The sequence below is a fragment of the Ambystoma mexicanum genome, chromosome 12 (assembly GCF_040938575.1).
Source record: "Ambystoma mexicanum isolate Mex_15411 chromosome 12, UKY_AmexF1_1, whole genome shotgun sequence".
Lineage (NCBI taxonomy): Eukaryota > Metazoa > Chordata > Amphibia > Caudata > Ambystomatidae > Ambystoma > Ambystoma mexicanum.
In genome coordinates, this window is record NC_090936.1 from 499,097,642 (window position 1) to 499,110,038 (window position 12,397).

The following is a 12,397-nucleotide window of genomic DNA, read 5'->3' on the forward strand; positions in this document are numbered from 1 at the left end:
ATAAAGCTGCAGACTTCATTCCTTATGGTGCTCTTCCATCAATTCCTTTAATTGACAAAGAATCATATAGTTTGATGACACAAGTCTTCAATCAATTGATCATAAAAAAACGTACTATGATGAACATTAGATGATACATTAAATATAGGAAAACAGTAACTGCACAAGGTCCAATAAAAATTCACATTGAACAGAGAATGAGGAGACATTGTCATTCTGTTAACAAAAGTCTGGTATTCTTGAATGCCTACAACATATACAAAATAACTATGTACATATGGTGCATCTGAGTGAGAGCTCTGGATGACTTTGACCAGCTAGCCAAAACTGCAATTTCTTTAATTTGCTGTTTACAATTCAAACATACATATTTGGATATCTTCCATCCATTCATAATGGTAGAAGCACTGAGCATACCTTGGATGCCATGTCCAGCAGATGTGCAGGGAGGTCATTGGATTCCGAACTGTCTGAACCCTCAGTGCTGGAAAAGACAATAGCAGCAGTAATTAATCACATAGGGTAGGAATATCTTGCATCAACCAAGGAAGAACCTCACATATTCCAAGCCCACCAACATTCAGAACACTGCAAATATTTGTCTTCATTCTGCATGAGCTAGCATTGCAAACCATGCACAATAGTTCGCAAAACATGAAAACGTAGCAGGTATAATGGCCCTTTACATTTAGCGCACAAGGCTGAATCCAGCCTAGCCAACGCCTAAGTGAATGAGGAGACTTATAAATGGCAACACTGAAACCTGATTTGCTTTTAGGTGCTTTGTGTTTGAACAGAATTGTGTCAAGAATCATTTTTACTCTTGCAGTAGATGGAGGATATGAATTAATAAAATACACAAGTAGAGGTTATCACAACAGACAATTTTAACAATTGGCTCTACGTTTACTGAGAGGATTGGTGTAAGGCACAATAAATGGGGTAAGCATTCAAATCTGGATAAGAACTAGATAGAAAGAACTCACAGTGGTGAAATAACTTGTGGTGAAAATTAGTAAACCATTCTGTCATTTATTTTACCTAACTGCACTGTGGGGAATAGGGCCAGGCTAACTATGATGGGCTCCAAAGGGCATCACAACCCTTTGCTGTGCCTAGAAAGCAATTAGTTATTTCCATAAAGAAGGGAGAAGGCCTATAAGTAAAAACACAAAATACTGCATGGGCAAACACATCAGACAGTCAGGGTAATGGGGTAATGTGACAGGGTCAAGCACTACTCAACCTGGGGCAGGAGGCCTACCATGATGTTTGCCAGAGGCAACCCTGTCCCAGAGGCGATAAGGGAGTTGGGAGGACCCCAGTCTCTGTCCCCTCTAGATGTGCATGGCTCCATAGTAGTGAGCACTACATTTACATGCCCGCCATGACGTGTTCTGGCCAGTGTTTTTGGCAGAGCCCAGAAATCTTAGAGGTAGAGGAGTGAAGGTCCAACCCACTCACGAATGAGGCAGCAACAAAACTCGAGCTGGCAGAGCGAGATGAATGTCAAACCGGCTAAACATGACCCTGCCGACCATCAAAAAAGGAAATTCGCAATTGAATATGTTTATCACGGATCTCTATTTCCAAACTCCGGCAGAGCTGCATTTGAGGAGGGGGCAGAGCTTAAGAGGCGCTATAAAGCCTCACCTTTAAGAAGTGACCCTAGGGAAGGAGGAAGACAGATTGGCCTGGTGAACCAGTTGGATGCCAGAATCAATGGGACTGGGAGGAGAATAAAAGGGACCTAGGGAATGGTGTCAGTGTGGGTTTCTGGTGAGTTAAAGGGAGAAGGAAGACCGATCAGACTGGGCGGAGGAAGGTGTGGCGCAAATTCAGAGACTAAGTGGTGCCATGCTGATCGCTATAGGCTTCTATTTTATTTTAAACTTTAGTTTTTATTAGCATTTTAATACAACTGACAAAATAAACGAACCGAGAAACCCCTTGCCCCTCCCTCCCACCATCCCCCCACCCCCCTGCCCCCTGTCCAGATCCGTGCTGCCGCCTAGGGAGACTCCTAATGTTCTCTTCAAATCCTGTGTCTCAGAAATGATGCGAGTAGTGACCGTGGCACCATCTGGCGTATTGCCGCCATTCCCCAGGTCGTGGGCTCCCTGGTCGATTGTCATGCATGCCGGGGCTAGTCCCATCCCACTCGGGCCGGGGACCTTACTTCAAGTTCAGTGGACGTTCCAACCCCAGGATTGCTGCACGCCATACCAGTTCGTGAGGAAGGAGCTAGTATCGTTATTTACCATGGCAGTTAGTTTGTCCGTCAAAAACATGTTTTTCACCTTTTTCAGCCAATCCGCCTTGGAGGGGCTTTCCGGGCTCTTCCATTTCTGAGCAAGAGCTACTCTGCCCGCCCTCAACATTGTTTCCCACATCCTTGGATATCGGTATAGTTCCGTTTCCTCCGGGGGGAGACCCAGTAACATCGTTAGGGGATCAAGTGGTAAGAGTTCCTCCGTTACCTCCGCTATCCAGTCAATCACTGACCCCCAGTAGTCCTGTACTTTCGGGCAGAGCCACCACATGTGGCCTCTGGAGCCTGTTTGTCCGCACCCTCTCGGGCACCTTGGGGACACCCCCGGAAACATCTTCGACATTTTTGCAAGGTCCCTGTGCCACCCCTGTAACATCTTAAAGTTGTGCTCCATGTCTGTGGTGAAGAGGTTTCCATGAAAAGCTATTTTGAATATTCTAGCCCAGGTGTCCTCAGATTTCTTCACCTGCCAGGTCATTCCAGAACGTGCGGAAGCCCCTCCTACCTTGAAGATTATAAGTATTTAGAATTTTGTACATACTGGATACCGCCCCCTTTCTCGAGGTCGCCGAGTCAAGGAGCTTCTCGAAGGGGGTCAACTTTCTCCTCAGGTTAGGACCCCATGACTGGTCACAGAGGATACCCTTAAGGCAGAGGTATTCAAAGATGGAAAGCGACCCTTGACCGAGCGCGTCCCTCAGGTCCTCGTAGGGTAGGAATTCGCCCTCCCTGAACATCTGCCCAGCCCATTCCATTCACATGTCTGACCAGTTCTGAGAGTGTCGGAATCCTTTACTTCCCAATTTTAGGGGTTGGCCCCAGAGAGAGGTCATCGGGGACGGCCATGTGGTAAGGTATGCAGTACGGGGGCCCTCTTTCCAGATGTCCCAGAGGACTCCCAGGGCCGGATGGGTCTTTAGATGTTTCGGAATCGACCTGCGTGGGGCCCATAGGAGGTCACGGACCTTTAGGGGGTGGGCCTCCATATCCTCCAAATATGACCAATACGTTCCTAGACCCTCTTTCATATGCTCCAGGAGGACGCGCAATTGGGCAGCACAGAAATAAAGGTGGAAGTCCGGCAACCCAAATCCCCCCTCCTCCCTCGGCAGAGTCAAAGTGGCCCTCCCGGTTCTCGGGGTCTTCCCCTGCCATACAAAGGCTTGAACCCCAATTTGTAGATCTCTAAAGGTCTGTGCTGGGACGCTGGTCGGGAGTGCCGTGAAAACGTACAGGAGCCGTGGCAATATGTACATCTTTACTGCAGTCATCCGGCCATACCATGAGAGGATCATCTTACCCCATCTCTCAAGTCGGATATTATCTCTGCCATCATGGGGTCATAGTTGGCAGAATCCAGTTTCATTATGTCTCTGGTGAGAAGAACCCCCAGGTACCGTACAGCGGCACTCTCCACTTTAATCCCGTGAAACCTGTCTAGAGGGTCTAGCGCTGGGTCTTTTATTCTCATTGGGAGCAAGACAGATTTAGCAGTGTTAATTTTCAGGCCGGAGAAGTGACCAAATGAGGCCTGCAGGGCCAGGAAGGGGGGAAGCGAGGAGACAGGGTCCACCAGATAGGCCAGAATATCGTCCGCGAATAGGGAAAGCTTAAATTTGACCTCACCCCTTCGAATACCCTTGATGTTCGGGTGAGCTCTAATCGCTATTGCCAGAGCCTCCATTGTAAGAACGTATATCAGGGGGGAGAGCGGGCAGCCCGGCCTTGTCCCCCCGGTGAGGGGGAAAGATTCGGACAGCTTCCCGTTAACCTGGACCCTCGCCGTGGGAGCTCTATAGAGGGCAGTCACCCAGCCCATGATGTGAGGCCCGAAGCCCATTCTTTGGAGGAGGAGTTCCATGTATCGCCACTCGACTCTGTCGAAGGCTTTCTGCGAGTCTAGGGAGAGGACACATGCGTCGAGCTCCGTTGTTTGAGCGAAGTGGACCAAGTCTATTGTTTTGCGGATGTTATCTGACCCTTGCCTTCCGCTAATGAAACCCACCTGGTCCCCATGGACTAGCTTCGGCATTATTCCTTCCATCTGCCTCCCCACCACCTTAGCCAGGATCTTAACATCAATATTTAACAGCGATATGGGGCGATAGGATGAACATTCTGCAGGGTCCTTTCCTTCTTTGGGCAAAACTGCTATTATAGCCCCCATCATGGACTCGGGGAGGATGCCCCCCTCCAGCGCAGCGTTAAAAACTCTCACTAGGTACGGGGCCAGGGAGGAGCGAAATCTCTTGTAAAAATAAACAATGAAGCCATCCTACCCGGGAGAGGTTCCCACCTTCATCCCACTAATCACCTTATCCACCTCATCCTTGGTTACCGGGCCCTCCAGCCCCTCTGCCATCTCCCTTGAAAGGGATGGGATCTGTATAGAGTTCAGGAAGTCTTCTATCTGGGTATCATCTCCGTCATATTCAGACGAATAGAGGGTTTTATAGTATTGGCGAAAGGCCTCTCAATATGGGGGGAGTCGCCGCCCATGCACCCCCGGGCGTCCCTCACCTCCTTCACCCTTCTACTTCTCTGGACCTCCCTCAACTCCCAGGCTAGGATTCTATCTGCCTTGTCCACCTTATCATAATATTTCTGCTTAACCATTTGGAGACTCCTCTCTGTTTTATGTAGTAGTAGGTCTTTTAGCTGGAGCCTGTAGTCCTCCAGCGCCGCAACCCGGTCACGCTCTAGGGCTTGTTCCGGGGAACCCTCCGGCTGGAGGTGGGCTATTTTTTCTCGCAGGGCTTTCTCCCGGGCCTCTCTCTCCCTTTTTTTCAAAGCACCTATTTTTATGAGGACTCCTCGTAGGGTTGCCTTAAAGGCGTCCCATAGAGTGTGCGTGGCTACCTCCCCATTATCATTATGTTCAAAGAACTCTGTTATGGAGTCCAAAACCTCTTGGGCGTGGACCTCATCCTTTAATAGGGCGTCATTGCATTTCCAGCGCCCTCTGCGTTCTCTACACCAACCCACCGCTAGGGTAACTCGGACCAGATCGTGGTCTGACCAGGGGACAGGATCTATCCTATAGCCTGCAACGTATGGAAGGAGGATCTCGCCCACCAAGATGTAGTCTATCCTGGAGAAAGAATTATGGATGGCCGAATAGTAGGTAAAGGAGGGGGCCCCTGTCCTGGGGGTTGGGATTGTATCCGTCAGGCCCAGGTCCCCATCCACCCACCGAAAATTCAGCGCCATTGCTTCATCCGCGGGTCTGAGGATTTGGGGACCTACCCGCTTTCTATCTATGGTTGGGTCCAGGACCATATTGAAATCCCCTCCCTCCACCAGTGGGCCTTGCATGAACAGTCTGAGCCTGTCTCTTACTTCTTCCCAGAATTTGGCCTGTCCTTCGTCCGGGCCATACACTACTGCCAGGGTTAGGGGGGAGCCCTGTAGGGAGCCCCGGACCAACAGGTATCGGCCCTCGGGATCTTTCAGGATGGCCTCCTTCTCGAAACCCATGTCCCTTGCTACCAGTATGGCCACCCCTCTTTTTTTCCCCTTATGGGATGCATGAAAGACTTCTTCGATTCACCCCCTCGCATTTTGGGTTCTTTCCCCCTTGCCCAGTGTGTCTCTTGAAAGAACAGTAGGTCAAGTTTCACCCTCCTGAACTCCCTGCTAACCAAAGACCTCTTCGTGGGGGTGTTCAGCCCCCGCACATTCAGGGTACCCACGCCCAGGGCCGGCTGGCCTTCAGCCATAGTCTATGTTTCCTTCTCTATTGGTCATCCACATCGCACCGTTTCTCCCTTCTCGCTCCCCCTGTCTCACCGTTTGGACACTATTAGAACTTTTTCCCAAATGCCCCCCCATCCCACTACCAAACAAACCCCAACTAGTTCATGTACCCCCACCCCCCTCCCCGGCATCCAGCCAGATAGTTCCGCCATTTCTGGCATTTTGGCCGGACCACCAGCCCGCCCTCCTCGGCCATGCGATCATTTCAAGACCCGTTTTTGTGAGCCCCCGCAACCTCCGATGACGTCCCCTCGAATTCCCCTGCTATACTGGCTGTTCAGGGAGACTCTAAGCTCGGCATAGCCTCCAAATTTTCAGGACCCGACCAGTAGGCGGACAAATCACTTTGTTCGTCTCTGTTATCCTCACTCACGTTCCGTCACTGGCTGGGACCCCCAGGTGCTCATCCCTCAGAATCATTTCGCTCCCCCTCCTTAGCTGGCGAGGGCGTATTCATTTTCCTGAATTTCCGTGCACCAGATTTCTTTCTTCTTTCGCTAGATGGGCCCGGACCGTTTGCTCCACCTAAGACCGGCCCAGTTGGTTCCCTTCGAGGGGTTGGCTTTGTCACATAGTCCTGGATGGCTCCCTTGATGTCCTCCTCCGTGGTCAACATCGTCCGCTGGCCCAGATATTCAAAGGCTAGGGAGAAGGGGTAGCCCCATCTGTACCTTACCCCCTTCTCTTTCAGCAGCTGCGTGAGGGGTCGGCACATCCTACGTTTAGCCAATGTGTATGCGGAGAGGTCTTGGAAAATGGAGACCTGAGAGTTGTTATACGTTATCTCCTGAGCTTTCCTGGCTGCCTCCAGCACCCGTGTCTTCTCTGAATAATAGTGGAACCAGACCAGAATTGATCTGGGTCCCCCTGCCCGTCCCCCCGCTCTGTGCACCCGATCAAATGTGAGTTTAGTGGTCATCTCTTCATCAAAGAGGAGGGCTATGACGTCTCGCACCACTCGGGTAACCTATCTTTCTGTCTCCCCCTCAGCCTCCGGGACCCCAAAGACTCTGAGGTTATTTCCCCGTTCCCTATTTTCAAAATCGTCCATTTGTCTCGACCTCTCCTCCTCCTCCTCCCTCTTCTCCAGGGCAGATAGCCTCATGTTTGTCTCCACTTCTAGGGTTGTTGCAGACGATTGATTGGATTCGACCTGAAGGAGTCTGTCCTCAACTTTGTCAACCCGTCGATCCATTTTTTCAAGCTTTTGGGCAATGTCGGAGCGCATGTCCCTTATCTCTTGTAAGATTGAAGCGAAGCTCCTTTCCATCGCCACCGTTGAGGGTGCCGAGGCCTCCGTATGGGCCATTTCACTGACGTGGGACGGGCCGCTATCGATTAGACCGGCTCTTGGTAGCGGTATTTTTGTAAGGTCCTTTGCCAGCGCATCAGGTTACCCCGGGCTCGCCGATGGGTGTGCCTCAGTTCTGTGGGGGGCTGCGAGATCCCCTCGCCGGATCTCCGGTGCTGCACTGGTGGAGGGGCCCTCTGGGGGAAGAAGGGTGAAAGGGGGGGCTGCCCCCCTCTCACTTTAGTAGATCCTTGCAGTGCTTGGGGGAGTTGCTGCTGGGCGGGCACACGCCCCGCCCGCTTCTGGCGGGGGCCTCGCACCCAGAGCTAATGCCCCAGGGCCTCCGGTGTCCTCTATGCCCTCCTGGGAGGGAGGGGGGCTGCCTTGCTCTCCGCAGGGTGTTGGGCTGTGGCCCCGTCCTGTATTTGGTGTTGGTGGGGGCCCTTCAGAGCGCACCCCACTCCCGCCGTGTATCCCACTGCTGGCGGCGGGGGCCCCAACAAGGGCAAAGGCAGAGGATGCACCCCCCCCCTGCAGGGGTGTCACTGCCTGGTCTCACTGTTTCCCCCGCCCAGTGCCGGAGCTCCAGAGGCCTCTCGGGGCCAGCAGGTGCAATGGCGGGGGAGGGGGGGACTCCCAGCCCCGTCGCCGCAGGAAGAGAGAGGGGAGGCCGCCGCCTCAATCGGGTGTGTTGGGTCCGGACCCCTGGGGGATCGGGGGCCCCGCTCCGCAGTCCGTTCGCGTGGGGCTGGGGGCCTGTTGCGGCGTGGGGAACCGGTTCCTCCTCTGCAGTCCTCCGAGCCTGGCGGGTCGCGGCTCCTCCCCCGACTCCGCAGCCGCCCGGGCCTCCTGAGGCAGTTCGCGGCAGAAGCCGTGAAGCTGGATCTCTGCCTTCGGAGGGACCCCGAGCGACGCTGTTCCTCTCGGTGGGGGCCCCGGTGGTTCACGGCGTGGTCCGGCTCTCTTGTTCTCCGTGGGGGAGTTGCGGGGGGGGGCTCAATCCTCGCTGCGGCCTGGATACTGAGAGAGCTCAGGAATCAGGCAGCCATTGCCTGTGCGCCCCCTGGTGGCCTCCAGGGCTTCTATTTTTAATGAAAAAACCAACCCATCTGTCCTTAACTCGAATGGATTTCCCTAATTAAACTAAAGAAACTTGGGTGCTCGTCAGGAAGTTCATGCAAGTCCAAAAAAAGCATTGTCCCAGTCAAAAAGCTCCTACGCTATTCCTGTGTCAGGTTTAGAGCTTACTTGTGGTTTGGCTGACTGCTTACCAGGTGGGCTAGGTCTATAAAACCAGCTATTATGTTTACCTGGTATGTTATCATTAGTAATTCATTTATCCATCATTTCATTCCCATTAGTGATATTAGTTATCCATTATCCTTATTATTCTGCCATTTTGTACGCATTTGAAGAGAGAAATAGGCCCTGTTATATGAAGAGGCCTTGGTTTGACATATATCATTATGTATGCATTTAGACACGCATGGACGTGTGCCCTTAGTATGCATTGAGTCCCCATTATGTAGCGCTTTGGTTTGAGTGAATGTTGTTAGGCGCTAATGCATGTAGCTGGCTCTGAAGCCATTTAGAAGCTGTTCGTTCCGCGGAAGGATTGTTATGGTAGACTATGAATCGAAGAATGTCAACAGAGTCTTGGCAGGAAGGTCGTAACTTTGGCCGAATAGAAGCGAATGACACTGGCTGGCTTATCAGGCCCTGGGCCTGCTCTGAGACAGACAGAAGGTTGGAAGCATTTGAATGGAGTGAGGACTTTGCACAGTTTTCGGTAGAGCAAGCTTATAGCTGAAGACTTTAGCTGGATGGGAGGATGGTATGTTTATAGATAGGGGAGACGCAGTTTGAAAGCAGTATGAACTGGTTTGTAATGTCACAGTGACTGGGGACATTACACGTATGTGCAGACATTTCGACGCTTGCCTGGATTAGAAATGCTGGCTTGACAAGAGTGAATCTTAGCTTAGAGAGGATGTTACCATAGAGATTTATGTATATCACTTATTATTATAAGTTAGGGTGAGGGTTTGAGCAGAAGAGAGATGTACTTTGAGAAGCGTTTCGGATGCAGTTTGGGATGAAATCGTGGCAGACCAGCTTGGGAGATCGGAAGCTTTTTGGGATGAGAACCAGATCGGGGATTGGCAGAGTGACGCATTCTGGGAGAGCAGATGGGAGCAGAGTTTCAGATCAATCTGGCAGAGAGTTGGCAGCAGCTGCAGATCACTGAGGGAAGCAGAGAGAGAGGGGCCCGGTGCTGCCTGCAGTTCTTGCAAATGGGTAGTATGGTTTAAGGCCTAACCGATTGTTACGACACGTGCAAATGGGGAATTAGGACATACACTCACACAGAGCTGTGGGTTTGATAGAAGGGGAGATCAGACAGGGATCGTCTTATGAGAGAGTGAAGTGTGGTGTGGATTGGAGAGGAATGCTGACACTTGCCACATGTATTTTGCTATTAGCATTTGTTGTTATTAGGCTACAATGCATGTAGAATGGTAATAGGTTGCAAGGCACAGAATTTGCATTATAGTTCAAACCCATGTAGAAAGGGTTATAAATTTGCTTTGCCAGTACTGATTTATCATGCCTTGTTATGCAGGAATACAAGTGTGTTTATTATTGAATTATTATTATTGATTCGATTCATGTGTTCTCTTTGTGTATTATGTTATTTCATCTTGTGTCTATTCTTAGCATTAGGGTATGTTTGTGTGTCCATAGCATAGCAATTTGGCAGTAACACAGTGCACAACCACCCTGAGATATACTTGCAGGGGGGCCAGAGTGGTCCACCCCCCCCTGAGGTAGAGTTGCAGTTCCACAAATGGCTGCCCATGTGGGGCTAGGCCAAAGGTAGATTCTTTGAAAATGAACAGGTCGGTATTTCTGCCTCAAACAGGAGTCCTGCAGAAAGGGCAGTCCTCTCGGGACACCACACCATCCAGCAAGACTGCTACGGAAGGGATTGCGCCCGGAGCTAACCTCCAAAAGAGGGGAAAAAACAAACAAGGGAAAAAACCTCTGTTGATAAAGATGTACAATCCAGAGTATAGGTGGTAGTGCTGAGCAGTTTCCTGAGTAAACAGCAGGCTTCCAAAAATGGGTCAGCCAAAGGAGCGGGTAATTAGCAGGAGCAGAAGGTTAGAAAAAGGGGAGGCACGGTAGGAGAAAGACCCCAAGGAAGAGTTCACACGGTGTGGAAACAAAAGAAAGCTGAAACAAGGTAGAGCGCTGAACTGGGGTAAACAAACCTTAGCATTGAGACACGAAGTTCTGTGTATCTGAAGTTCTTTTATGAGGTTCTGTTGTACTGAAGACGGGCGCGGAACGATGACACAGTATGCCTTGGTACGTTGAGACAAACAAGGGACTACCCCTACAAAGGGTGTCGGTGGCCACGTTGGAAGTACGAAAAGAAACCGCATCAGCGTAACGGTGTGCCATTGCAGGACGGCATCTCCACCTTCCCCACATTGACCACCGCGGGATGCAACACACCATGACAGTATGCCCTTCTCTAGGGGGAAGTATCCCAGGTTTGCCTGGATGAAGACGATGAAATCTTTGGAACAATCTGACAGCATGAATGTTAGCAGCCGGTTCCCAAATACGCGTACTTATTGAGTGTCCTTTCCAATGTATAAGATACTGTAAACATCCTCTTCGGTATCTAGAGTGACAGACCTGTTCCACAATGTACTCAGGGGTGCCGTCAATTAAGACAGGTACAGGAGGCTTCTTGTCTTTCCTGGATGAAGGAACATATGGTTTTAACAATGAGACATGAAAGACTGGGTGGATCCGCTTCCATGAAGGTGGTAGGGATAAGCGAAAGGCAACAGAATAACAAGTTACTTACCAACTGGTAACGTTCTTTCGATTGGATGTTCCTCCAACGTATTCCTCATCTTAGATGTATTCCATCCAGCTCTGCTGCTCTTCGGAAATTTTTTCGGCAGAGGGCGCCCTGCGTCGATGTCGTCGAGTCGATGGACCCTCGAAGGCCTCCGTTGAGGGGGACGTCATCGGGTGTATAAGTAGCACGCGAGGCGCCCATTGGCCTCAGTTCTGTTTTCCCCCTTTTTTTGCCTGTGATCTTGTACTGTGTAGATTGTGCCGGCAGACAGGTATCAGCCTTGCGAGATTTGAGATGGCAATAACCCAAAAAAATCTACAGAGGGGTAGGCTGGGAGGGCGATGAGGAATACATTGGAGGAACATCCAATCGAAAGAACGTTACCAGTTGGTAAGTAACTTGTTCTTCGAGTGGACTGTGTCCTCCAACGTATTCCTCATCTTAGATAGACTCCCAAAGCAGTATTTTGCATACTTTCTCTGGAGGAGGGGTCAGATTTTTTCCCCACCAATGCTTTTAGATGGCGGAATAAAGCACTGCTTTTCCAAAAGTCAGCTCCCTAGACTGGGAAGCATCCAGGCTATAGAAATTTGAGAAGGTGTGAAGTGAAGACCAAGTTGCTGCTTCGCAAATGGACCTTATTGGGACACCTCTTTGAAAGGCCGTGGAAGAGGCGATGCCTCTGGTGGAATGAGCCCTTAACCCTTCTGGTGGGTCTTTTTGTGCTAGTCTGTAGCATTCTGAAATGCAAAGTACGATCCAGCGTGAAATTGTCTGTTTTGTTACCGATTGACCCAATTTCCTTCCTGTGTAGCCTATAAACAACTGGTTGTCCACTCTAAGTCTAGAGATGTAAAAGCTTAAAGCTCTTTTTGGATCCAGTATGTGTAATCTTTCTTCCTCCTTAGAAGGATGAGATGGAGGATAGAATGAGGGTAAAACAATTTTCTGACTTAAATGAAAATCAGATATTACTTTTGGTAAAAATTATGGTTTAACCCTCAATACAACTTTGTCCTTATGGAACACAGTATAGGGTGGCCCAGAAGACAGTGCCTGCAATTCGCTCACTCTTCTTGCTGATGTTAGAGCAACTAAAAAGTCTGTTTTCGACATTAGTAATCTTAATGGACACGTGTGCATAGGCTCAAAAGGGGCACACATTAAGAATTTTAGGACTAAATTTAGATCCCAAATC

General features: G+C 50.2%; 1 protein-coding gene across 1 annotated transcript in view; it reads right to left on the minus strand.

The window, feature by feature from the left end:
• AGBL3 (AGBL carboxypeptidase 3) overlaps positions 1 to 12,397 on the minus strand; it is a 2,309,829-nt gene that overhangs the window by 1,196,060 nt on the left and 1,101,372 nt on the right. The window contains exon 12 of the mRNA XM_069628782.1: positions 418 to 484. Within this exon, the coding sequence (XP_069484883.1) occupies positions 418 to 484 (67 nt within the window). The remainder of the gene's footprint in view (positions 1 to 417; positions 485 to 12,397) is intronic.